The sequence below is a fragment of the Mustela putorius genome, unplaced genomic scaffold (assembly GCF_011764305.1).
Source record: "Mustela putorius furo isolate JIRA1106 unplaced genomic scaffold, ASM1176430v1.1 tig00000997_pilon_pilon_pilon, whole genome shotgun sequence".
NCBI classification, from domain to species: domain Eukaryota; kingdom Metazoa; phylum Chordata; class Mammalia; order Carnivora; family Mustelidae; genus Mustela; species Mustela putorius.
The window spans coordinates 948,455-975,481 of record NW_025421527.1 but is presented as its reverse complement, the minus strand read 5'-3'; the positions used below and the strand labels follow the sequence as shown (position 1 = coordinate 975,481).

The 27,027-nt window shown below is 50.3% G+C and overlaps 1 protein-coding gene and 7 non-coding genes across 8 annotated transcripts; 3 read left to right on the top strand and 5 right to left on the bottom strand.

The window, feature by feature from the left end:
• Positions 1-5,739: 5,739 nt before the first annotated feature.
• On the bottom strand, positions 5,740-26,837 carry LOC123393711 (nascent polypeptide-associated complex subunit alpha, muscle-specific form-like). The gene is made up of 7 exons (XM_045086533.1): positions 26,765-26,837; positions 25,135-26,046; positions 24,796-24,956; positions 24,626-24,714; positions 23,741-24,196; positions 6,310-6,522; positions 5,740-6,265 (listed from the first exon to the last, which is right to left on the bottom strand). The coding sequence occupies exons 1-7, from the start codon at positions 26,835-26,837 to the stop codon at positions 5,740-5,742; spliced, it is 2,430 nt and encodes an 809-aa protein (XP_044942468.1).
• On the bottom strand, positions 6,203-6,275 carry TRNAV-CAC. Its single transcript has one exon. It is a non-coding gene; the product is annotated as a tRNA-Val (tRNA).
• Positions 11,878-11,949, bottom strand: TRNAE-UUC. Its single transcript has one exon. It is a non-coding gene; the product is annotated as a tRNA-Glu (tRNA).
• TRNAN-GUU lies at positions 21,672-21,745 on the bottom strand. Its single transcript has one exon. It is a non-coding gene; the product is annotated as a tRNA-Asn (tRNA).
• On the bottom strand, positions 24,365-24,436 carry TRNAE-CUC. Its single transcript has one exon. It is a non-coding gene; the product is annotated as a tRNA-Glu (tRNA).
• Positions 24,926-24,997, top strand: TRNAD-GUC. Its single transcript has one exon. It is a non-coding gene; the product is annotated as a tRNA-Asp (tRNA).
• Positions 25,812-25,883, top strand: TRNAG-UCC. The gene has a single exon. It is a non-coding gene; the product is annotated as a tRNA-Gly (tRNA).
• On the top strand, positions 26,189-26,260 carry TRNAE-CUC. The gene has a single exon. It is a non-coding gene; the product is annotated as a tRNA-Glu (tRNA).
• Positions 26,838-27,027: the final 190 nt, after the last annotated feature.

Here is a 27,027-nt window from a genome sequence, read left to right as displayed (position 1 = left end):
GGTTCCCATTCTAGAAGCAACCACGGCTACGTTTCTTGTAGGGGCTTCTTGGACAGCTTACACACGTGGCTATTTATATATGCATATGCTATGGTTTGAAGTAGGGTTCCGGAGCCAAGGGCCAAGAAAGAATTTTTGAGAGTTTTCTGCAAAAATGTGGTTGTGTTAAAGCTCAGGGGCAGGACTCTTGGGCAGAGAGAGCTAGCCTGGGATTGTGAGGAGCAATGGATTTTATATTTTGGAGTTAGGGGAAGGTGAAGACAAAGGGAAGTCTCCAAAAGGATTTTACTTTTTTTTTTTTTTTTAAAGATTTTATTCATTTATTTGACAGAGACAGTGAGAGAGGGAACACAAGCAGGGGAGTGGGAGAGGGCACAGGCTTTCTACCCAGCTGGGGAGCCAGGATTAGGGGCTCAATAGGCTGAGCCACCCAGGCGCCCCTCAAAAGGATATTGTATATGTTAAAGAAAATTCAGGATTCTGGAGGCCTGGCTGTTGCGAAGCTAAGATGGTTTTCTCTCTAGCAAGGCATTAACATTTAAGTTTGGGAGTTCCTGCAGGAGGGTTACCTTCTGCTGGTCTCAAGTATTTGTCAGTGTTACAAGGAAATGTAATTTTATCTACTTTTTTTTTTTTTGCCCTTTGTTCTCCACATCACATACACGTATTTTCTCCATTTTTCCTCACCCAAACACCACACATTCTACACACGCTCTGCCCCCGTGTCTTTTTTCAATTAACGTAACTTAGAGCCCCTGAATGAGTCCAAACGTGAGGCACAGTGCAGGATTCTACGGCTGGGCTTTAAGGTACTTCCAGCTTTTGGACCATTTACACAGACAGCCCAATCGTGGGAATTACAGATGCATTTCTGGCCTTTGCCATGCACTGGCTGTTTCCAAACAAAGGGGGAAGTTTGTGCAGTCTTCTAACTGCTGCGGGCAAGATGCTGATGCCCAAGACCCCTCGCTCAGCCTGATGGAGCGCTTTTCCCCAGCAGCATGTGAGGCCGTTGCCTGCAGTACCGAAACTGGAGAATGACTGGGCTGGGTAGTGCGGCCTGTCTGAAAGCTAAGGCTGCTGTCACATCTGTTGGAAATCCCTGGCCGCCCCCCAACCCACAAATAGGTAGCAGTGGTGCATGTTGTCAGGTGACCTGAGAAGTTAGCCCCTCCCCCCACCCTCAGCCCTGAGGCCTCCAGCCCGCCCGACCTGAAGGAAATACCAAAGATTCTTGGTCTTGTCACAAAAACGAATTCGAGGACAGACACGCGGCACAGGAGATGGGTAACACAAGTAGGAGAGTTTATTAAAGCGAAAAGTGCATTCTTGAGAAGGGAGAGTGGTCAAGTTCAGGAGAGAGACCTGCATTCCCTGTGGGTTGGGTTTCTATCTTTTCTTGACCTTGTTAACTAGGGGATGGAATATTTATCACTTGGGGTGGGAATCAGGGTTTTGCCCTTTTTCTTCCTTACTTGGTCACGGGTTTCCAGTCCCAGCACCCGCCGTCTTGGGCCCATGTGGTTTGATCCTGCTTCCGTGGAGGGCTGCCGGGACAGGCCTCTGACCTTCCCATTCACGGCCGAGGCTTCCTCATTGCTGGCCTCCGGGTCTGCTTTTAGAACCGAACTATGTACGCTAAGGTGCAGACTACTCCTTCCAGGCCCCAAACACCTGTGACCCAGCCATTTTCTTATTTCTTAGGCAAGTCTCACTGTTTCTAGCCTGAAACACTTCTGAAGGCTCATCATACTTTCCCTGGACCCGGGGTGACAGCGGCCTGGGTCCTGCTTGACAGCAGAGAAGGGAGCAGGGGGAGGAGACCACCGTGCTTCCTGCAGTTTACAGCTTAAGCCATGGACTCGTGTGTTCCTGGAAACGAAGTCCGTTTCCCGTCCCTGAATTTCCCATTTGTGTCCCACCAAAGATCAGACTTCGGAAGGTCCTGGCCAGTCTGGGTGGTACAGGCCTGCCACTACGAATTCTGTGTACCCTCCATAAAGCCCCGAAATCCGAGCAACAGGGAAGGACTTTTCTCAAGGTCCGCGGAGCTCAGAGGAATTTGCCCACCCTTCTCTAACCCAGCCAGCCCAGCTCCCGGCACCCACTCAGAAAGGAGCTGGGGGGGGGGGGATGGGTAACCAAGGAGTGCAGGAGTAGTTTGTAGGGAACCAGGGTGAGCGAGAGCCATCAGTCACTTCGGGCTCCAGACAGAGCCAGCAGCAGGGTCACCGGAGGAACCGCAGTTACTCCTGCTCCACTGCTGCTTGGCTGTAGTTTCTCAGACGCATTCTCTGCCCTGATGTGCAACGTAGGGAAATGCGTTTCCCACGTTCCCAACTCTCAGCAAAGCCAAGGCCAGAATGTCTTACTCTGTCTTACAAGGCACTCTACTGCCCTCTAGCGCCCGCTGATCCAGCTACAGGGGTCTTTTTTGCTATTTCTGGAACACAGCCGGCCTGGGGACCTTTGCACTTGTTGCCTCCCCTCCCCCGCCCCAGCCAGGAAGCTGGGTGCCCAGCTACCCACAGGGCTAATTTCCTCACTTCTTTCAGGTTGTAACTCAAAAAGTCACTTTCTCGGGGGCCTTTCCTCAGCCACGCTATCTGAAACTTCTGAAACGCTTCCCCCCCACACTCCATCCCCCCAACACGCACAAATGAACACTGCCAGACATTTCATATTCTGCTGCTCTCTATTTCCCCTTAGTACTCATCATCACTGAATATACTATATATTTTTATCTTGGGATGTCTGTCTCACCCACTAGAATGTAAACTCCATGCGGGCAGGGAAAGAATTTGTTTTTGTCTCTCTTTTTGTCATGACCCAATCCCCAGAGGTCAGAACAGTACCTGGCACTTAGGCTCTCTATAAATATGTGTTTAATAGAGAATGTACAATGGCATTGCTTGTCACAGCAGGGAGAGCATCACAGTCTGATATCCATCATGGGGGAAGGGAAAGTGAAGTGGGCAGATGCTCACTATATAATTATTTACAGCAGTTAGAAACAGAGGACTAAATGTGCAGACAAGAACATGGAGACCATGAAGTCACAGTGCCAAGTGCAAAAATTACACACACAACAGCTGCACATTTTACAAGAATACATACCATCCAAGGTACATATCAAACACATTAGCAGGGGTGGGAGTAGGAAATAGGGATAAAAGAAAAGACATTAGACCCCCCCAAAATAGTTTTGTACTCATCCAGGTGGACAGAGGACAGTGAATTGAGATGAACACTGTACCCAAGATCCACGTAAAAATTATTTAATGCTGTGAATATATATTTTTGTTCTACACAAACCCCCCCTTTTTTTTTTTTTTTTAGATTTCTTAGAATTAAAAAAAAAATTTTTTTTTTAGGGGCGCCTGGGTGGCTCAGTCGTTAAGCATCTGCCTTGGCTCAGGTCATGATCCCAGGGTTCTGGGATTTAGCCCCACATTGGGCTCCCTACTGGTCAGGAAACCTGCTTTTCCTTCTCCCACTTCCCCTGCTTCTGTTTCCTCTCTCTCGCTGTGTCTCTCTCTGTCAAATAAATTAATAAAATCCTTAAACAAATTTATTTAATAATCTCTACTCCCAATGTAGGGATCAAACCCACAACCTCAAGAGCAAGAGTCACATACTCTGCCAACAGAGACCAACGGAGCCAGCCAGGTGCCCCTCGTACAAACTTTTTTTTTTTTTTTTTAAGATTTTATGTATTTGACAGAGATCAGAAGCAGGCAGAGAGGCAGGCTGAGAGAGAGGGAAGCAGGCTCCCCGCCGAGCAGAGAGCCTGATGCAGGGCTTGATTCCAGGAACCTGGGACCATGACCTGAGCCGAAAGCAGAGGACTCAACCCACTGAGCCACCCAGGTGCCCCTCATACAAACTTTTTAATGAAAAAAAAAAAACTTTAAAATATATATTTATATGAGTATCCAGGACAAGCTTCACATATATGTTTATTTTTTCTAAGAAAAGCTACAACAGTTTTTAACAGCTATGTTAAGGCAAACTTGACATGCAGGTGTAAGTATTTAAAATGTACAACTTGTTAAGTTGTAACTTTAAAATGTAACCATTTTAAACTCCCGGGCTGACTTGCCTATTAGGCACCATAGTCAGACATCTATGAAAATGCTTTAATTTATTGTAAATTTAAAAATGCTTAAATTTTTTTAAAGATTTTATTTATTTATTTGACACGGAGAGAGATCACAAGTAGGCAGAGAGACAGGCAAAGAGAGAGGGGGGAAGCAGGCTCCCTGCTGAGCAGAGAACCCGCCAGCGACATGCGACATGGAGCTCCATCCCAGAACCCTGAGACCATGACCTGAGCCAAAGGCAGAGGCTTAACCCACTGAGCCACCCAGGTGCCCCCAAAATGCTTTAATTCTTAAAAAATTCTTTTAAATTCAAAGGAAATGAATTTTTATATTAAGATATTTTCACTTATTGATATTCATCCTTATACCAACACATTTGTAAAATATTTTTATACTGATGTATTTTTAAAGGCTTTTAATATTTAAAAAATATGTTCTTATGAAGGAAGTGGCCCAAGAAGGTCAAAGTGCCTATGGGCAATAAAAGTCATAACAGAGCTGGCCACAGCTAAAATACTGTACATATTCACCCCCACTCCCCTCCCATAAAATTTCTTGGGGCCCCTTTTTAATTCTTATCCCCTGCCACTGCCAAAGCAACTATGATCTGCTTCTATCATTATAGTTTTCATTTTCCAGAATTTTAAAATCTTCTTTTTAAAGATTTTATTCTTTATTTGAGAGAGAGACAGAGAAAGAGCAGGAGAGGAGCAGAGGGAGAAGGACAAGCAGACTCGGTGAGCACAGACCTGGACTCCTGGGTTTGATCCTAGGATCCTGCGATCACCACCAAGCCAAAACCAAGAGGCCCTTAACTGACTGAGCCATTCTGGGGCCGCCATTTTCTAGAATTTTATATAAATGGAATTTATATAGTACTCTTTTGGTCGGGCTTTCCACCAGCATCATTATTTGGAGATCCATGTGGTTTATCAATAGTTCATTCCCTTTCTGGGGCGTGAAGTGTCGAGGAGAGTTCTGTTGCATGGGGATACAACCATTTACCTTCACCTGTTAATTGGCCTTTGGGTTGTTTCTAGTTTCTGGCTATTACACATAAAGCTGCTATGAGCCTTCGGGTACAAGTCTTCACACCTGCATTCGCTTTTTTTTTTTTTTTTTTTTTAAAACATAAATCCCAAGGATTAGAATGGCAGAATCACAGTGTAGTAGTTGAACTTTTAAAGAAACTGCAAAGTGGATTTTGGATCCACAGCCCGAGGGCCCGCGTGCATCCGTTCCTCCCGCTGTTGACCGCCCAACAAGGCTCTCAGAATAACCTCGTGGTAGCTCCTGGTTTTTAATTTGCGTTGCTCTAATAAATAACGTTGAACACCTTTCCTTGCGATCATCTATTCATCTGTCTTTTTTTTTTTTTTTTTTTTTTTTTTTAAAGATTTTCTTTATTTGGAGACGTGTCTGTGAGCAAGGAGAAGGTCAGAGGGAGAAGCAGTTTTGCCCGATTTTTGGACTGAGGGGAGGGGTTGGATTGTGAGAATAACTTTTTAATTAGAGGGTGAGGGATATGAGAATAACTTTTTAATTAGAGGGAAACATACCGTTTCCACCGATTGAGAACCGAGGACCGGGGGAGTCCTCGTGGGGAGAGACCGAGAAGAGGGAGGGAGGAAGGAGATCACGTTAGACGCGGCCGGGTGGTGGCAGCCGAAACGGAGAAACCAGGAAAGGCGGGTTTGGTGGGGACCCGCTCCTCGGTCTCCTCGGTCCTGCGGGCCATCCGGCCCCCGCACCGGCTGGGCCCCCGCACCGGCTGGGCCCCCGCACCGGCTGGGCCCCCGCACCGGCTGGGCCCCCGCACCGGCTGGCCGATTCCCCGGAGGGGGCGCCCCCAGGCCGAGAGGCGGGCCCTGGGCCGAGTCCGACCGAGAACCCCCAGGGGGCCCCAGGGGCCACATCGGCTCCCCGGGCTTCCTTTCCCTTTCTGGGCCCGGAAAGTGACAAGGGAAAGGAGGCGGCGCGGGGGCTGCAAAGCCGCCCGCTGCCCCCGCAGGGACAGGCCACCCGCCGACCGGCCTCCTGCCCCGGGGGGTGGGCCGATTCGGCCGCAGGACCCCGACACCGCCGGCAAAAGGGACGCGTGTTTCCGCCCGGTTTCGAACCGGGGACCTTTCGCGTGTGAGGCGAACGTGATAACCACTACACTACGGAAACCGGCCGGCAGCCGCTGCCTGCAAAGCCGCCTTGCCGCTGGGCGGCCGCGGGCGGGACCGACGCGCCCCCGCCGAGAAGCTCCGGCCCCGCGCGAGCTGGGGCTGCGCGACCGCTGCGAGAGGGGGAGCCGCCGAGGGCCGCCCGGAGCTCCGGAAACGCGGGCCGCGCCGTCTCCCCCAGCCGCGCCAGCCGCGCCCCGGGACGCCGGCCGGGGTCCTCCAGCTCCGCTCCGTTCCCGCCCCGGGCCCTCAGGGGCAGCGGCAGATCCCACGGGTTCAGGGCTCGGTCCCACCCGGACACCCCCCTCCCAGCCCCCCCCCCCCCCCCCCCCCAGGCACCTGTCACAAGTGCAAGTTGTCACCTGTGCTTGGGACCAACCAAGCACAGCAGCCGGAGCTTCCCACCCCACCTCCTCCCGCTTGATCATGGGCTAGAATGACTCCGGGAACGCGGGAAAACGGGTCACGCCCCCCAGCACCGGTTTGTGAGAAAAGGATGCGACGCAGGAACACCAGATGGAGGAGATGCCTAGGGAAGGGCAGGGGGGCAGGGGCATAGGGTTTCCATGGGTTCCCCAGCCTGGAAGCGCTGCGGACCCCCTATCTCAGGGATATTTTATTTTATTAATGTATCTATTTTTGTGGGGGTCTCATCAAGGAGGCACGATCCACTATGACCTCAATCTCCAGCCTCTCTCCAGAGGAGGGGGGGGTGTCAACGGAAATTTCCAAGTTTCTAATCACAATACTTTTTCTGGTGACCAGACCCCATCCCGAAGCTCTCCAGGAGCCCGCCAGGAGTCCCCTCTTTAGACTGTAACACACACCTCTCCAGGGAGTTCCAAGGGACTTAGGAGCTCTGGGACAGGAACCAGGGCAAAGAAGAAAGGGGAGAAGGAAACATCCTCCCAGTTTTTCTTTCTTAGGGAATTACAAAAGTTTTAGGAGCTCTGGCGGGGGTCCTGGGATGAAGACCAAAGCCCACATTTCTTGTGATATCTCGATGGCACATGACCGAGGCAGGCTCTCTCAGTCACTTGGCGTGTTTGGACTGGGTGTCATTGTTCTCCAAGTCCTAACACTGTTTAGCCAGACAGACACTAGCATGTTCTCTCTGCGTCAGGGGAAGAGGAGTTGGGGCCCCCAGCAGAGACCAAAACTAAGACTTAGAAAGTTGGAGAACCACGGAAGGCAAACTGAAACGCAGAGGGCAGCAGGCCAGTTGTGTCGGGAAAGGCTCTCCACGGAGGGGATCGCACCCCCCCAGTATGAGTTAAAAGCGGAAGGTGGCGGGCGGCAGCGACCCACATGCTCGCGAGAGCGGCTCCCCAGGTAGGTCTATCCAGGTGCTCACGAAGAGAGGTAAGTCTGCGCTTGGCGCTCAGCCCTGCTGGGTCCAGCTCTGAGCTCACCAAGGCCCTGCACCCGGCGTGGTGATCCTGAGCCTGGTGGCCGGACAGACGGGCTGATTCCACAAGCCAGACGTGGAAGTCCACACAGCTTCTGGGGCTCAGAACTTGGCTTCACCCACCTCAACGTCCTGCTCCTGAGGAAGGCCACTGCTTCTTTCCCCCAGAGCTGAGACCTGAGTCGACATTTAAAGTGGACCCTGCGCTGGGTGAAGGGACCCTTGGCTGGGACCGGGAGGGGGCGGCCGGAGTGGGCGTCTCAGCATCTCAGCGACCTCTTCTGTAAGCCAGTTTCACTACTTCTCGCTGAAATATATTTTTAAGGTCAGAACGCTGATCATTGACTCGAAGGTGGAAATCAGGCGTGGTGGTGAGCTCCTGGTCCTTCTGGCTGGGGTTCTCAAGAGAGACAAAGGGCAGAGTCCAACACTGGGTTTATGGGCTCCGGAGGGACAGGGAAGCTATGAAGATTGCAGCTGTCCTTTCAGGAATTCCAAAATGCTTCCCCCCTCCCGCCGAGGAATCACTGATCTGTTATTAAACTTCACTCGGAAACGTGCACAATATTTCAGATACCTGCTGAATCTAGAAAGGGTCTGTCAATAGAAACACAGTATTAGTAATTACAGAACTTTCTCTCACTTTGTAACCCTAAAGCTAGTTAAAATTAGAGTTCTAGGTGGCACAGTAATTTTGCCATTTTGGCCTTTCTGCCAGTGTTTCGAGTGCCCCGTGGGGAGTCCAGAGCCATGCAAATGCACGAGCTGGGCTTGCAAGATCAGGAATGCTTAACCCCTTTGGACTTCTTGTAAAACAGCAGTGTCTTTCTTCATGGTAACGAACTGCTGGATTTTACTTGTAAGCTGGGAAGTAAGAGGAGTGAGAGAAAGTGATGAAACAAACGAGTTAAATGGCCGGCGAATTAGATCCCAATCTCGCGTGACAGATGGGAATAAATCACCGCCATGCTAGTGAGGAAGGAGATGGGGGTTTTGGTCAGATTTGGTTATCGAGTCATTCTAGTTTGGGTCCAGCAAGCTACAAGGCTTTTTTTTTTTTTTTTAAAGATTTTATTTATTTATTTGACAGAGAAAGAGGGAACACAACAGGGGGTTTGGGAGAAGAAGAAGCGGGCTTCCCGCTGAGGAGGGACCGCCCCCCCCAGGACCCTGGGATCATGACCTGAGATGAAGGCAGACCCTTAATGACTGAGCCACTCAGGCGGTCCAAGCTACAAGGCTTTGATGGCTCTTGTGCCCTAGCTCCTAGGAGACCACCAGCGTCCAGTCCCCGCTGCTGCAGCGAGAGACCAATATAGGGGTAGCACAAGGTGGAAATGCCAGAAACATTGCCGGGTTTCCACCCCTCCCCTGCCCAAGTCCACCTGGCCCCACAGGTAGTCAGAAACAGCCCCTCTTCCCACCGGGGACACAGAGTTTGCTGGGAGGTGTGAGGCTGGGGGGCCCCACGCAGGAATGGGCCAGCAGAGGTGGGGCTGGGCCTTGCAAAAGCAATGGGTCAGCAAAATCCAACCGAGGGCTCTGGAGAGATGTCTGCCCTGCTCAGCTCCTGCTGGAGGAAAGGGCGGTTGGCGATTGCCACGAACTGCTGCTGACCTCTATCCTCCAGGCAAAGCAAAAGAGCAGTCAGCTGGATCCAGGGCCCCTAGGGACGCCTGTATGGGAGGTGTAGCGTGGGCATTCCCAAGGTCTTAGGCTGCTTGTTCAAACCCCAGAACAGTGAAGATGGGTAACAAAACTGGAACTCCAGCTGGGAAGTTTGAGAAAGAAGCCGGAAATCATGATAATACAAAGGTAGACCGGAAAGGCAACTTACTATCTGGTACTAGGAGCAGCTCAAGGAGTTGTGGAGCCCAACGGAAGATGAAAACATGAGCCTCTTGCTCAGAAAGGAGCAAGAAAAGGGCTGCTGGAGGTTGTGAAATATAAAGCTTTTCCCCTTCTCCTGTGGCCTCCCTCCCAACTTGTTGTGATTTTTTTTTAATCTGCTATTTAATGTCATTCTGTGTAAAGAAAAATTCAAATAATTAGGATGAATTTTGCCGGTTATCATTAGATTGTACGAGGCCCCGTTCTCATCCTCTGCTTTAGCCTGTGCTGACTTGTAGTCAAGCTTCTCTCCTCCCCAGAGGCCCTTAGACTTCGGCTTGTGTCCAAGATCGAGCAAGCACCGATAGGAAGAATGTGTCCTGCTTACCAGCTTAAGCTGCCTATCCACTGGCCAAAGGCAAATACGTTTCCTGGAAAACGGGCTTTCTCATCGTGTTCTCTGTTCACGCGGCCCTGCTGCCTCAATTTCCCCTGGAAAGTTTCTGCTAAGCTCTGTGTACCCCTCCCTGTGAAGGGAACACCTTTTGCCATTTAATGTTGAGATATTTGCAGATTTCTGATACTGGACCTTTCTCTCTATTGCAATCATCTCTTTGAGAATCTCTCCTTATCTAACTCCATATTTGTTTTTAGCCGATGGTGCAAATATAAAAGCATTTAACCCAGGCAGAACCACTGAAGTCACATAATCCATATTTCCTAGCTCCTATGAGCACAAGAATTTTTGTCTTTATCAGACCAGTGGAAATGTTGCACAGAATTCACTCAACTGTTCTTAGTTTACTTCTAAATACACACATTCTACCTTCAGCTTACTGGTAAGTAGGGAAGGCCCGAAGGGGAAAGGAATTCTGGGTTGTGCTGTCTTTGCCTTTCTTTCTGTGTCATTGTTTCCACCATAAGTGGTGGCCAGTACTGGAAATAACGTAAGACAGGATAGGATAGGATTCTTGGTCCTTGGTTTTTCTTAGGGCACCATTGTCTTCTTTCTCTGTTTGAAGCAGATTCTGCTTGGAATGGAAAGCGGCCTCTGGGCTGGAGGGTCAGTTCGTTCCGTCGCAGAGCCAAGGGGCTTGCTGTAGACCCACCTTAAGTCTCTGAACACCCACTGTGTGGTGGGTCTGTCCGGGATTCCGTGTTCAACCAAGGCAGCAAACCTCCCTGGTGGTCTAGTGGTTAGGACTCTCAACTAAGGCGCTCTCAACTAAGGCAGCAGATGCTATGCACAAACGGGTCACCAGGAGGGTGAGCGAGAATATTGCGGACATCTTCACTGCCCCTACGCAGGTTCCGTTGTTCCTCTGGACTCCAGTTACAGAACACACCTTCAAAAATTATTTAAAATTTTGAGGACATTTTTCAGACACTCCCCCCCATTACTAATGTATGTTTGAATCAATCCCAAGATCTGTTGTCAGGAGGTGCTTCCCCCTGGTACCTACTGCTCTCTTCCTGGTGGTCTAGAGGTTAGGATCTGCTGGTTTTTTACCCTCACGACTTGGGTTCGATTCTCAGTCAGGGAAGTATCTTTTCTTTCGGATCACCGCCGGCGTTCTACTGTTACTCCGAGCGACTCCGTTTTCGCCCAGGCTGGGTTCTGCGCATCCCTTTTGTCCTGTGGTTCTGAGGTATATCAGTGTTGAGGGAACAAGGTACCTGTGAAGAATGAGAAATTCCTCTACCCAAACTCAAACTCGCCTCTGCCTCCGTTGGAGATTACGGGTTTATTTTTTTCCCAATGCGAAAATTTCTACATGAGACCAGTGTGAGTTATATCACAAGATTCTTGCATCTCTTAAAGTTGGATTGCCATAGGCACGGTTTCAGTTATGGATGTAATGTTTCCCCCATTCACTGACACCCTAAGTTACATTCCAGAGATACAGACCACTCAGGTAATTTCACCAGATTCTCTGCCGTTTTTTTTTTTTTTTTTTGTAAAAACAAGAATGTAGTTTTATATGGTAATTAGTTCACTTTACCTGTAAGACTGGAATTATCATAATCAGATGAGGACTGACCCTCTTAAAATAGCCAATTATATGACCCCAGTCTTTGGCTCCGCAGTGACTTCCTTCTGAGGTTCTCAAAACTGATTTCCAGATCACCTGGGGAAAGCTCGAGAGGCACGTGGACTGCGCCACCCCCGCCACCCCCGCCACCCCCGTCTTCATGTGGGGATGCTGGGACTTGGCCTTGGCTGGCAGGCGTCAGGAGCCACGCGGGCACTGGCTGACCTGGGAGACTGAGTGCGACCCGCCTGGATTGCAGCCAGGTTCCAGCAACAATACAATGTAGGTGGTGGTGAAAAGGGAAAAGGAAACAAACAAAAGAGAACCTCTTCTTCCCTGACCGGGAATCGAACCCGGGCCGCGGCGGTGAAAGCGCCGAATCCTAACCACTAGACCACCAGGGACAGGTGTGAGAGCAACTTAGGCAGCATCTCCTGGAATAAGAGCCTCAGAGTGATGCGGCACATGTCAGAGACTCGCAACGTCTGGGGAAGGTCGTGAAGCAGGTGTGTGCTGCTGGAGGCAGTGACTGCCACATGGGTCAGGGGCTGGAAGGGCACTTCGGTGGCAGAAAGGTTGCCACAAAGATGGTCACACGTCAAGCCAGGGAAGAGAACAATTTTCCTACATTTTCATCACTGACTCCCTCAGACCACAAGCGTTTCTCGTGTTTCTTTCTTTTTCGCCCCCTTCATTCCTAAAATGTTTGGGCCTCTCCCACTTCTGTAGTTGCCCCATGGTTGGGGGAGGAGGACATGTCTTTCTTTGGGTCCTTCGCCCCCCCCCAAAAGGATCTTATTCCTCATCTCCTCCCACTACGGGCCTCCCCGATGCAGAGGGAGGGATATCCTTGGCCAGTGGGACAGGCCCGCCTGGAGCTGCCCCCTCTTCCAGGCCTGACTCTGTTATTTGGGGCCTGGCAGGGCCTGCACAGGTGCCTGAAGTTCGGTTAGGGCTCTCTGCCCATCGGTGTCCCGAGCTGAACTAGGCCTCCAGGGCGTGGCGGTGGGGATCAACAGGTGGCCGAAGGAAGGCTGTTTGCAGGGGTCTGACCAGCTCCTGGTAGTGGGAGGTGAGGTGCCCACACACCTGCACTAGACGCCTCTCCCTGCAGGAAGGACTTAGAATCGAGAGCAGAGGAGTTCAAGCGAGGAGGGAGAAGAAGGGACCTGCAGGGAAGGCGCATTAGCGTTCTCCAGAGGAGCGGGACGGATGGGAGGCGCACATCTGCAGCTGCCTCGGAGGGGCTCCTGACTGTGGAGTCCCAACGCCCGCTGGGTGAGCTTGTGGGCTGGAGACCCAGGAGAGGTGATAGCTTAGTTCCAGGTGGTGTCTGAAGGCCTGAGAACCAGGGGGACTGCTGGTGCAGCTCATGTCCAAAGGCCAAGGCCAACAGGTTTGAGACCCTGGAAAAGCAGATGTTCAGTCCAAGCCTGAAAGCAAGAAGCTACTCACTGCTGTGAGTAGTGCAGCCATGAAGGTTCCTGTGCAAGGACTACTTTTGAGAATCGGGTGTTAATTATTTTGTAGTGAAATCACTGGGTCCTTTACATTCTCACCAGCGATGTTTGGTGGTTCTAATCTCTCCTTCCTGCCAACAACTTTTCTTTTCTTTTTTTTTAAGACGTTATTTATTTGAGAGAGAGAGAGAGAGAGAGCACAAGAGGGGGGAGGGTCCGGGGGAAAGCAGACTCTGGGCTGAGCAGGAAGCTGTCCTGGGACTCCTGGATCATGATCTGACCCGAAGGCTCTTAACCAACTGAGCCTCACCAGGTGCCCAGCACTTTATTTTCTATTGTTGTTGTTGTTGTTAAAATGATAGCAATCCTAGTGGATATGAATGTAACACCACACATGTACCAGAACGACTAAAATAATAAGACTCACGATACCAAAAAAAAGAAAGGATTTCCTATATGACTCCATTTACATAAAACTCTAGGAAATGCCAACTAATCTACAGTGGCCATAAACAGATCAGTATTTGCTTGAGAGGCACAGGTCAGTGGGGGCATGACTGAGTGAGGGGCAGAAAGGAGATGTTATCGAGGGCTATGAGGAAACTTCTGGGGGTGATGGATATATTCATTATTTTGATTATAATGATAGCTTCACTAGTGCATACTATGTCAAAATATCATATTGCATATTTTAAATATGGGCAGGTTGTTGTGTGATAAATAATTATTGAAAAAGAGACAAGGCGAAAATTTCGTATATCCCTTTTGGAGGTCACTGAAATCTCTTCATTTTAACCTGTGCCGTAAATTGAAAATGTAGGGGATTGATTACACCGTTCTCTTTTAATTTAGACTGAGTCTAAATTGCTCACATCTGTGACAAAGTCCTAAGTCATTAGGCGTGCAGATTCCCAGATGACAACAGATGACCATTAACTGCTATACAGCAGACCCTGAGTTAGTCTCTTTCTAGAATATTCACAATATCTTACCTGCCTTCTACCCCAGCAGAGACCTTACACCATTTCAGATACCCATGTATTTCTGTTACCAATGTTTTAATTTTAGTAGTCTTGGGTACAAATAGCATAAATAAACTTAGCAAATTAAGCAGAAAAAGAATTAATTGAGAAGTTATTGGTGGGTCATACATTCATGAGAATTAACAACCAGACTCAGATAAAGAGAAAAGGGGGAGCTAGGAGGCCAGTAGTAGAGCCAAACTCATGCCAGAGAAAGAGTCTGGTAAGGAAACCATAGGAACAGTCATCGGCTTTGACTTTCTGGATAAATGAATTCTAAACTGTTCACGATTCTACATATTATTGGCTTTTGAATCAGAATCTAGGGAAGTAACTTAGAGCCCACTGAACTAAGGTCACATATTAAATAGAATATGCCTCTACTTCATCTTCTTTAGAGCAAAGAGGGTTCCCGACCTTATTCAGACTCACATTTGTATTCCCCAAGAATTGAGGTCCACATGATCAGAAAGCTCGACTGCCACTGGTTTTGATCTGGGGACCAGATTCCCTTGATTTGTTTTCCTTATTAGGTGATATAATCCCATTTTATATTTATTGGTGTTACAGATATTTAAGTTTGTTCATTTCAGTGTAAGATAACCTTTATATTATTTAAATATATTTTACTCTGTGATCTATGTTTTCTTTGTTGTGTTTTCTTTCTCTAAGTTCAAACGTTCAGCATCTCTTTATCTCATCTGTTGTTTATGTATACAGCTATGATACCATATGGATCTTTAATTCTTTTTTTTTTTTTTTTTTTCCTTTTTGACAGTGTGTGTTGACTTTGGACAAAGACTCTTCCCTTGATTGAACCAGAGTCAGGTTCCTCTAAGTCCTCTTCTCAACTCAGCTTTGACCTTGGACTTCAGCCTTTATCTTTGTCAAGGCTGCATGGCCCAGTTTTTAGCAACCACCCTGCAAGGTCCATGTTGAGAAAACCTCCCGCTCTTGATATCTGACCACACTGGCCAGCCTTGAGCAAGAATTCATTTAGGTCAGTTTAGCCAGACTGCCCCCTTAGCTGATATTTTCTCCTAGTAATTTCATATGTACTAACACCCACTCTGATCTTTGGCTCTAAGTCCCTACTTGTTGGAATTGAGCCCAGCTCTATCCTGAGGTTCTCTTTTCCTTGTTGCAGTAGTTCCTGAACACAATCTGCTGTTGCTGCTTTGACTACTGCTTGGCTCTGGTTCTTCTTTGACACTTGCCAAGCTGAAGTATGAAGAAATTAACACACTGCCACTTCCCCCCAGGGGTCCTCTCTTCCTCTCGTCATACTTCAAATGAACTTCAATATGGTGGTAATTATTATGTGGGAAAGAGGCAGAAGAAAAGCTTTTAAATTTCCTTACTGTCTAGAGCCCACTGACAAGTCCTTGAAACGGGCAGCGTGACCTTCCTCTGGGGACTCAACTGCCTCCACCTTAACACTTTGCTAAGGGCAAAAGGCAATCCTAGCCTTTTTCCCGACCCATACCCCAAACAAGAATCCTGTAAGTCTACTTGAACATGTAAAAATTCCTTTGGAAACTTCCTTTATCTCTAAATCCTCCAAGATACGTGCTGGCAATCATCCCCAAGCACATGGCCCACCGATAAACATCTGAAGGGTCTCATGACTAAGGTTTTATTAGACAGTAACAAATGACCTTTCCCCCCCCCCGCCCCCAAACAGCTAGCCCCTAAAGGTCCTGGAAACCTTGCTTCCAAAATTCCTTAGGGGCTTACGCCATCCCTGACCCCTTCCCAAACTGCAAGTGTATAATGGACCACTCTCTCCTCATAGCCCCGGGGCAGCAGCTCTTTCTGCCCACGGGTCCTGTCTCCCTGCTTTAATAAACCACCATTTTGCACTAAAGACATATCAGTTCTTTCTTGGTCATTGGCTCTGGACCTCACCCCAGTGAATCTCACTTATATTCTAAGACATCATCAATTGTATGAGTTTGCTAGGGCTGCCGTAACTGAGTACCACAGGCTTAACACAATGGAAATGCATCCGTTCACAGACCTAGAAGCCAGAAGTCCAAAACCAAGGTGCTGAAGGGTCACACGCTCCTTGGATCCTTCTTTGCGTCTTACTCACTTTCCTGCAACCTCTGGCTTTCCTTGGCTCATAGCAGTAACATTTCAATCACTGCCTCTGTCTTCACAAGGCCATCTTCCCTGTGTCTCCTTTTCTTATAAAGACAGTAGTCATTGGATTAGGGTTCACTCTAATAAAATATGACATCATTTTAACTTAATTTCAGCTATAAAGATCCTATTTCCAAATAAGATCCCATTCATAGGTACTGGCTATTTGGAATTGAACGTACCTTTTTGGGGAACACAATTCAATTCACTAGAGTCATAAATGTACATTTTAGATTTTTAATTTTTGTTTTCTCTTTTATGGTATTTAAATATACACATTGGCAGTTAGCAATGAAAAGTGAGGAAATCACTGTACTTATCCCCATCAACTCTCTTGATCCACCAAACTTAAATGACATGAAATCTAGTACCTATAGGTAACACAAGTAAAAATTAGTATTTTAAAAAGAGCCCAAGGGGTGCCTGGGTGGCTCAGTCGGTTGAGCCCCTGCCTTTGGCTCAGGTCATGATCCCAGGGTCCTGTGATCGAGCCCCACATTGGGCTCCCTGCTCAGTAGGGAGCCTGCTTCTGTATCTCTCTTTCTGCCTCTGCTGCTTATGCGCCATCTCTCTCTCTCTCTCTCTCTCTGACAAATAAATAAATAAATAAATAAATTTTATTGATTTATAAAATAAATAAAATAAAACATAAAAAGAGCCCAGATGTTTCATAGACTTAATGCAGAATATAATACATAATATTATTATATATTAAGGGCAGTGCCTTTGCAATGCTCTCTTCTCATCAAATGATTCCCCTCATTTCCCCAAGGTAACAACCCTACCCGTATTTTTCTCTTTCTCACTGTGCTTGAGTGGCTTTTCACCAGGCTCTATTGATTGCCTAGGCCTAGAATGAGATGGGACATACTCCCCTTTTTTCTAGTCTCTCAGAGATTTTGTGTAACATGATGTTCTATTTCTTGAATGGCTGGTGGGAACTACACCTGAAGCCTGACTTGTAGAGTCCCCAGTGTAACACGGTCGACGCTGTTTTCTGCCCCTGCATTTAGTGTGGTTTTTATACGCAGCACTAGATCATCAGAATAGAATCTGGTGCCTGAAAAAGGAGCGCTACCGTAACAATAGCTAAAACAGGTGGCGCTGGTTGGAGCACTGGCCGCGCTGGGAACCTGACAGGCCTCAGGAAGACTGACCGTGACGGCTGGAGGTGAAATGAGGAGTATCCAATTGGAAACCAACGGGAAGAGGCACCCTTGTCTTATAGTATCAGAAAGTACCTCAGCACTGTTTCCTGCAGTAGCGTGAAGAATAGAAAATGCACCTAGTGAATCCAGGAATTAGCTCAGTGATTTTCCACAGAGAGGACTGAAGAGCTGTTTGGATTCCTTTAGCTGCTGTAGGGGACCAGAATATGCTATCGAAAATATGCCACTTTGGCATAATGATTATTTTTTTAAGGATTATTTTAAACTGAGACAAATGAACATCAACGGATGCAGAAAGATAGCTTTCCCAGAGTTCTCTTATCTGACTAAAAGCAGAAACTTCTGAAAATTGAAGATTACCATAATTCCCCCCTCCTGGGAAGGTCTTATATTCATGAAGAAGAGATAAAGCAGGGCACCTGGCTGGTTCAGTTGGCTGACCACATGACTTGATGTTGGGGTTGTGAGTTTGAGTCCCATGTTGAAGGTAGAGATTGCTTAAATAAACTTAAGAAAAGTTTATGGCTTCTAGGAGGAGGAGGAGGAGGAGAAAGGGGAGGAGAAAGAGGAAGGGGAGGAGGAAGAGACATAAAGTCAGTTCCAAGAGGAACCTGCATGAGCAAACTGTACTCTATTACTTCGCTCATATATTAACCATACCACAGTTTGCTGCCATGGAAAAGCAAAACCCCTTTCCTTTGTCTTGCCATTTCTGTACACATTTATTTTTCTTTTGTTAAGATGCTATATAAGCCCAAGTTCTAACCACCCCTTTGAGTTACTCATCATGAGGTTTCTCTTGTGTGATGTAAGCTGCATGCTTTGATAAACTGTTTTTCTCTCATGACCTGTCCTTTGCCAGTCTTGATCTTATACGTCCCCAGCCAAAGAATCAAGAGGGTATAAGGGAAAAGAATTTTCCCTCCCCTGCACTGCCTATAACAAAACACGAGAAAATAGAGTTGAGCTAAAGGACTAATTACTCAGTTTTCAGGTGGAATTTGGAGGAGATATAAAGGCTGGGGACAGTTTCCCACCAGCATATGCTTCAGAAAGAAAGGGTGGGCCAAACAGATCAAACCCAGGCACGGTCAGGAAAACATGGTTCCAGGGGAGAGCTGTTATCTACGGAAATCTCTGTTAAGACCTCAAGAAGACTAAGTAGTGCCTCCTAGACTCTTTCAGACAGAAAGGAGGCGTTCATTTCATTTCATTCATTTTCTTTAAAATCAATTAATTACTGTATAGTGTATTATTAATTTCAGAGGCAGAGTTTAGTGATTCACCACTTGCGTGTAACACCCAGGGCTCATCACATCCCATGCCCTCCTTAATGCCCGTCCCCCAGTTACCCCCTCCTCCCAACCTCCTCCCTTCCAGCAACCCTCAGTTTGTTTCCTAGAGTTAAGAGTCTGTTATGGTTTGTCTCCCTCTCTGCTTTTGTTTTATTTTCCCCTCCCTTCCCCTACGTTCAACTGTTTTGTTTCTTAAATTCCACATAGGAGTGAACTCATACAATATCTGTCTTTCTCTGATTTATTCCACTTAACATGATACCCTCTAGCTCCATCCATGTCATTGCAAATGGCAAGATTTCATTTTTTGATGGCTGAGTAATATTCCTGTGTGTGTGTGTGTGTGTGTGTGTGTGTGTTTATCTTCTTTATCCATTCATCTGTCAATGGACATCTGGGTTCACAAAGGAGGCATTCTATCAATCTTAAGGGCATGTCTCAGAGACCTTCTCTGTTAAGGAGGCTTTTTAAGGATCTTAAGGACATTCACACACAGCAACATTACCAGGAGCCCAATATAGAAAAGGGCTGATTTGTAAGAGATTTGTGAGTGTGGCTTTTTCCTAATAAGTGGAGTATATATTGATATATTTATAAAAAAACTCTTTAAGCTTTTAAAGGAAGTACATCAGCTTGGACTGAAAGGGACAGAGACAGTATAAAATTGAAAGACGCCCTTGGAGCTCCAAACTCCTATCGTCAGGAAGCAGGTTGAGAAAATGATTAGCTGCAAACACTGACTATTCTTATGAAAAAGTAAGGCCAATCCAGAAGGTAGAAGTGAGAGCCACAGAGAATCACACCCAGTGAGTTGCCATCAAGGAACTGGCAACACGTGCCTGACTGGATGTCAGTGACATCACCAGTGACTGTCACGTGCCTTCAACTTCCCCCTTCCGAACGGAAGTGTCAACAGCAGGTGACCCACACCTGTCCCAATATTGTATATTAGAGATATGGGGGCCAGATAACTTATTCCTTTACCCAAAGCCTTTTGGCCAGTTTGTGTGCTTGCTGCCAAAGCAAGCACAGAAGTCTTTTGACCAAGAAGAAACTGCACAATCTCAGTTGATTGAGCATCTAACTCATGATTTCAGCTCAGGTTGTGATCTTAGGATCACAAGCTTGAGCTCTGAGTCACTGGGCTCCACGCTGGACATAGAACCTACTTAAGATTAAAAGAGAGAGAGAGAGAGAGAGAGAGAGAGAAAAGGAACTGCCCAAGGAGCCTCATGTATACCAGGAACAATTTAGAAAGGAGAGAAGTAGCTTATGAAGATATGGAGAACATGGAGTTCTGGGAGCAAAGGAAGGATGTTTGCAGCTCAAAGGGTAGCAGTCTCTGAGAGCGCTGTAAAACACCAAGCTTTCACCTAACAGCAGAAAGTCTAACTCATTACACTACAAAGATTAGGCAGAGTCCATGGGCTGGCAGTTCCTAATTTGTGGCCAAACACCAGGGTATACCCTGAGCTAAGTGCCAGGACCCAGGTCCTGCACTTCAGGCAGCTCAACTCTATGCAGCCAAAGATCCTGCACTGTGATCCTGAGCCTGAAAACCTGGTAACACAACAGATCTGGATGATTCCAGAAGCCAGTTTCCTTCAGCTAATATGGGGCAGCATCGCCTTGTAGCCTCCATAGCCTTGCGGCTTTGGTAGACAGAAGATTTAAGGACCATGGGGTGCCATTTATACTGGAAAGTCCCCCAGAGGGCACAGCCAGATTACCCTGTTCACATATTCAGGAATTACAGGAAGTTGCTTATGATCCGAGTAGGTGTGATAACTGTACCTGTTTTCTTGCTCATTATCATATCTGCAGCTCCTTGCACAGACCTGGCACATAACCCTTGTCAGTATCTGTTTGATGAATGAATGCCTGTGTGCGTAAATCAGATGGATAACAGGTACATGTTCAGAGACTAGGGACAAGCCAGGATTTTGTTTTTCTAAAAGCCTTCAGGAAGAAAGTTTGATTTAGCCAACAGAGTTTTCTATCCATGGTCTTCCTGTCCAAACTCCTTAGCTAAGAAGGACATCCCAGAGGATGAGAAGCCCAGCTCACTGGAGTTCCTGGCCAGGGAACAGAGACCAGAGCTCTGGCAACACGTTCTTCATACTATACCAGGAGTTTTCAAGCTGACCTGACCCATCCCCCAGGGAAACTGGCAGTGGGCTAACGGGAAGGGAAAGCAGGGAAGTTAAATGGGAAGAACTTGATGACTGTTGGGTTTGCTGCTTGAGAGAAAGAAACTTCAAGGAAGTTGCCTTGCTGCCTGGCTTGTTGCCCTAAAAGTGATGGTACTGCCATTCACTGTGAGAGAGAACACTGCAGAAGACTCCTGCTTAGGGGACTGGGGAGAAGTTGGATTCCGTTTGGGAGAGGATTGGCCGGGAAGGCGAGGGGTCATGTGAAGCAGGCTGGTGGATGCATGGAAAGGTTAAGGACTCAGAGAAATGCTGGAGACACAAATTTAAAAGTTGACAAGACCTCCCCCCCCCAACACACACACACAAAATGAGTGTAATATGAAATGACCAGAGTTGGAGCCACAGGTAAAGCCCTTAAAAGATTATTTCTAGGACCTTCGCTGCAGTCCTATGTATCAGAGCAGTGTTCAACTGTAAGGGAGTAGAAGGAGAAATTAGAGCACATTAATGCATGAAATCCTTTAAACTTGAATCCCCTTTAAACTTGGTCAGAGATCATTGAGTTTCTCCAGGTGTTTAGCATCTGCTTCAAGAATTAACCAAATGGGAAAGACCCTTAACTGATTTCTGTATTAGCAGCGCTCATTTGCAAAGGGCCACTGGCTGTGGAATTCTGCAGAAAAGCAGTTCTGAAAGGTTTCACTTGTAGAGGGAAAAGAATGTCAGCATCTCTAGTTTGGCCGTAGTAAGCTCCTGATCTTGTAGGATGCAAGACCTAGGAAATGTCTCTCACTAGATGGGTAGTGTGTAGAATTTTGGATTAGAAGTAGTTTGATGTTTAAGAGGAAGGACTGAAAAAAGGGGGAAAAATACAATTTCAGGCGTCCCTGGGTGGGATCGAACCACCAACCTTTCGGTTAACAGCCGAACGCGCTAACCAATTGCGCCACAGAGACCATCCCTTTACCTTTTTTTCTTGCAGGATGTATTTAGATCATTAGATCATTAGTCAAATCCTAGCATTGTTCTATAGGATTCATTTCCTCACCTTGAGATTGCAAATAGGTCTCCGTTGTGTGATTCTAAAAGCCAGAACACTAAACCACCCCTGTTGTGCGATCCTAGGATCCTTGCTTCCTTTCTGCCCAATTTCTTAGCACCAGCAAGAAGCGCCTGCTTCTTTCTCCCACAGTTGAGACGTGCGCACAAGTAAGACCAAATTCCTCACCAGAGGAACTTGATAATGGCTTGAGGCAGCAGGGAATGGAGCAGGGGTGGGTGAGTGCGGGGGGAAAATGACTTGCTGCTGATCTGGACCGCTTGGGAAATCAGTATGATGTTCTTCTTTCACGATCGATGAAAACCACTTACAAAGCCTCTTAATGAATTTTAAACCCTGAGTTCTGAGTTTTCTTTTTCTTTTTTTTTTTTTTTTCCGAGTTCTGAGTTTTAAATGCAGATGTTGAGTGTTTATTTAAAAACGTAACTTTAAAAAATGGTAGTGATCTCCAAAGTGCAACCTGAATGTGGTTCTCAGGCAGTACTAGACAACCCGTGGGGAATCAAACAGCCTTTGGAGACCTGAGATACAGAGTAGCTTGAACACTCCTCCACCCCACCCCTCCCTTCACTCACATAGCGATTCAAAACGTCTCCAAAGGGCCATGGCTCTCCACAGAGATTTACTAATTTATAATGAGAACAACTATAATTTCTTACCCTGAAATGTGAAATGTGAAGCCGTTCTGCAAGTTACTTTAAATCAGGAAAAAAAGGGGCGCCTGGGTGGCTCAGTGGGTAAAGCCTCTGCCTTCGGCTCAGGTCATGATCCCAGAGTCCTGGGATCGAGCCCCGCATCGGGCTCTCTGCTCCGCGGAGAGTCTGCTTCCTCCTCTCTCTCGCCTGCCTCTCTGCCTACTTGCGATCTGTCAAATAAATAAATAAAATCTTTAAAAAAAAAAAAATCAGGAAAAAAAGTTTTAGTAATGAATGTCATTATCCCGGCTCCACGAAATTCTAAGAACATAATTCATCAGGGTTTTGTACAGCCTGAGCATTTTTACCAAACCCTCTGACATTTCCACAGGTAGATATTGCCGTTCAGAAATTTCTGGCTAGAGAAAAGCAAATTTTCCATTATACCTGCTTAGGCCCAGAAAAACACCAATAGTGGTCCTCTACATATGTTTACTCTTCTAGAATTAAACAATTCAGCTCATGCAGCTTGTAAAATGTGATCAAAGTTATCTTCATAAAATAGAAAATAATAGCATGCCATTTCTATGCTAGACAATAAAGCACATATGCGTGGAAGACACTGATTGCTCCTGGATACATCTTGGGTTGATTCAAAAGCTTTTTATAAAAATCCACTGGAAAAGTTAGCTAGACTTACAGGGACTACGACAGACCCCAAGGTTAACAAGGCCAACAAGCTTCCTTAAACCCCCTTATATATTCTTACCATCCTTTAAAAAAGAAGCCCATACTTTCAGAGCATACAAGGTTAGTGACATAGAAGATTACATTTGCACAAGACTAGAGGCTAATGCCTAGAAACAAATGAGAAAGTTGAGAAGTCACTACCCAGGATCACCAAGGCTCCTAGGACCAACTCCATTTATTGCCAGGAAGGCAACAAAATAACAAATGGTGCGAAAATATACAAAAAAGAGAGAAAGTTACCAAAAAGGAAAAGTGTTGCAAAAGGGAGATATTGATGACAGGAGAGAAACAACAAAAGAAAGTAGGGAAAACTTAGTATAAGGAAGATATATTAAACACTTGCAATTCTTACACAACACACTGCATGCAGATTTTGAATAAGAAAGGGGTGTGCACTTTACAACAGGAGCATCAGGACAAGAAGGAAAGAAGGACCAGCGGCCATCTGCACCTCCCCGCTCTCCAACCTCCACTGCCCGGGGGTTGGGCTCCCGGGATGCGCCCACATTCGCTTGGCCCACTCCACGGGCCGGGCGCCGCGGTGCGCCTCTCTCCTCCCATCCCCGATGGAGCTCGCCACCCAGGTGACCCACCACCGCAGGTGCCGGGGAGACGCCGCCAACCCCGGGGTGCCCGGTGGTGGGGAAGCCGGCCCCAGCGGTGGCCGGCCCGAGGGGCGGGGGCCGGGGAGGGAGGCGACCAGGGGCTCCAGCAGGTGACCCGACTCCCACTCCCACCGCCCCCTCCACTTCAAGGCACTGACGCCGCCAACTAGCACCTCAGGATGCAGCTGCAAGGGGTCCCTCGTCACCGGCGGCCCCTGTGCCGCGGGAGAGTCCAAGCCCCTGTGGTGGTCGGCCGTCCCGGCGTCTGTTGGTGGCCCCTCCGTGGGGACGGAGGCGGTCGCGGCCTCTGGAGTGGTGGCCGAAGGGGGAAGGGGGGGCGCGGACGTCCCAGCCCACCTGCGAGGCCAAAAGGCTTGGTCCGGCGTTGGCGACAGGGCAAGGCTTGGGCTGGACGGGGCGGCTGGCCTGGTGCGGGCGCCCTGGCCACGGGGCCAGGGAGAAGCCCTGGAGCTTGGGCTAAAAGTGGGGGCGGGCCGAAGCGCTATAGAGCAGAATAAGAAAGACTTCCCTGACCGGGAATCGAACCCGGGCCGCGGCGGTGAGAGCGCCGAATCCTAACCACTAGACCACCAGGGAGCAGCGGGTGGCCTTCCTGGCCAGCACACCCTGGACCCGGGGCCTCCATACCACCCGCTCGCCTCTGCTTGGGCTCCAAGGCCCCTGCCTGGCCACGGAGAGCCACCCGCCCGCGCTGCCCATCCACCTGCCCCGCCGGCAGCGCCCTCAAAACGACGCGCGCCCCCTCCCATCCCACCGCCGCTCAACCTGGGGACCCGCTCCGTCCTCAGCAACTCAGCACGCCGGCCTCCCGCGCTCCGGGCTCCCGGCTGCCACGGGGCCTGGCCACCGGGGTCCTGGAGACGCGCATAAGGTTAGCCTGCTGCGTTGGCCGGGAATCAAACCGGATCAACTGCTTGGAAGGCAGCTATGCTCACCACTATACCACCAACGCTGCACGTCCGGACCCCGAAACAACTTCGAGGCAAGGCGTGGAGGGCAGGGGTAGACGTGGGCAGGAAGGTGGAGAGGGGCGGGGGGGGGGGGGGGAATGGGGGCGGGCGGTTGTCCTCGTTAGTATAGTGGTGAGTATCCCCGCCTGTCACGCGGGAGACCGGGGTTCGATTCCCCGACGGGGAGGCGAGACGCCCTTTTTGGTCGCCGCGGGCGCCGCCCCCGCTCTCTGCGAACGCTTGCCCCGCCAGCGCGCTTGGCCTCCTTCCTCCAGCGTGCGGCCAGAGGCCGCCAGGGCCACGACGGCCGGCCGGCCTGCTCACCGTCCACCACCGCCACCCTTTTGCCTTGCTCGGCGTCGGGGCCGCGCGCCTGCGGGCTCGCCACAGCCCAGCCAGGGCCTTCCGTCGTGCCCAGGGCGTCTGACGAGTGGCCGGCCGCCCGGGGCTCCCCGGTGATTCGACGCTGCCCGGTCCGGCTGGGGCGGGGGCTTGGGACGGATGGAGGGGACGGGACGGGACGGGGCGGGACACGGCGAGGCGAGGCGGGGCGCGGGGGACGGGTGGGCCGCGGGTGTGTCGGGCCGTCCGTGGGCGCGGGATGTGGCCTTCGCCAGCACTCTGTGGAGAAGGCCCAGGGGGAGCGCGTGGGCGGAGGGACGCGGATCTCGGAGGCCGGGTTTCCCGGCCGGCAAAAGGGGGGTGGGGGGGCGGCGGTGGGACCAGGAGAGGCGGGCGGCGCCCCGCCCCCCAGAGGCGGTTGGCAGGCGGGCGGGCCCACGGAGCGGCCCAGCCGCGTGGGGCTGGCGCGGGTGGGACGGCGGGCGGCCGCTGCTGGCCCGTGCAGCAGCGCCGCGCTGTGGATGGGCGGGTCGTCGTCGGGCAGGGCCAAGGCGCGCTGGGGCGGCGGAGGCGGTGGCCAGAGGCGGTGACCAGAGAGGGTGCAGGCGCCGCCGGGGCCGAACCCTGGGCGGGCGTCTGGGGGCGGCCCGGGCTGTGCAGCGTTGGTGGTATAGTGGTGAGCATAGCTGCCTTCCAAGCAGTTGACCCGGGTTCGATTCCCGGCCAACGCAGCAGGCCAACCTTTTGCGCGTCTCCAGGACCCCGGTGGCCAGGCCCCGTGGCAGCCGGGAGCCCGGAGCGCGGGAGGCCGGCGTGCTGAGGTGCTGAGGACGGAGCGGGTCCCCAGGTCGAGCGGCGGTGGGAGGGGAGGAGGCGCGCGGCGTTTTGAGGGCGCTGCCGGCGGGGCAGGTGGATGGGCAGCGCGGGCGGGTGGCTCTCGGTGGCCAGGCAGGGGCCTTGGAGCCCAAGCAGAGGCGAGCGGGTGGTATGGAGGCCCCGGGTCCAGGGGGTGCGGGCCAGGCGGGACATCCGACGCTCCCTGGTGGTCTAGTGGTTAGGATTCGGCGCTCTCACCGCCGCGGCCCGGGTTCGATTCCCGGTCAGGGAAGCCTTCCTTCTTCCTCTCGGCCTACCCAGCTGGGCAGCGCTTCGGCACGCGCCCCCTTTTAGCCCAAGCTCCATGGCTTCTCCCTGGCCCCGTGGCCAGGGCGCCCGCACCAGGCCAGCCGCCCCGTCCAGCCCAAGCCTTGCCCTGTCGCCAACGCCGGACCAAGCCTTTTGGCCTCGCAGGTGGGCTGGGACGTCCGCGCCCCCCTTCCCCCTTCGGCCACCACCCCAGAGGCCGCGACCGCCTCCGTCCCCACGGAGGGGCCACCAACAGACGCCCGGACGGCCGACCACCACAGGGGCTTGGACTCTCCCGCGGCACCGGGGCCGCCCGTGACGAGCGACCCCTTGCAGCTGCATCCTGAGGTGCTAGTTGGCGGCGTCAGTGCCTTGAAGTGGAGGGGGCGGTGGGAGTGGGAGTCGGGTCACCTGCTGGAGCCCCTGGTCGCCTCCCTCCCCGGCCCCCGCCCCTCGGGCCGGCCACCGCTGGGGCCGGCTTCCCCACCACCGGGCACCCCGGGGTTGGCGGCGTCTCCCCGGCACCCGCGGTGGTGGGTCACCTGGGTGGCGAGCTCCATCGGGGATGGGAGGAGAGAGGCGCACCGCGGCGCCCGGCACGTGGAGTGGGCCAAGCGAATGTGGGCGCATCCCGGGAGCCCAACCCCCGGGCAGTGGAGGTTGGAGAGCGGGCAGGTGCAGAAGGCCGCCGGGGAGAACCCAACAGCCCAGCCGCCTCGAGGGGGTGGAGGCCCACCGGACACACGCAGG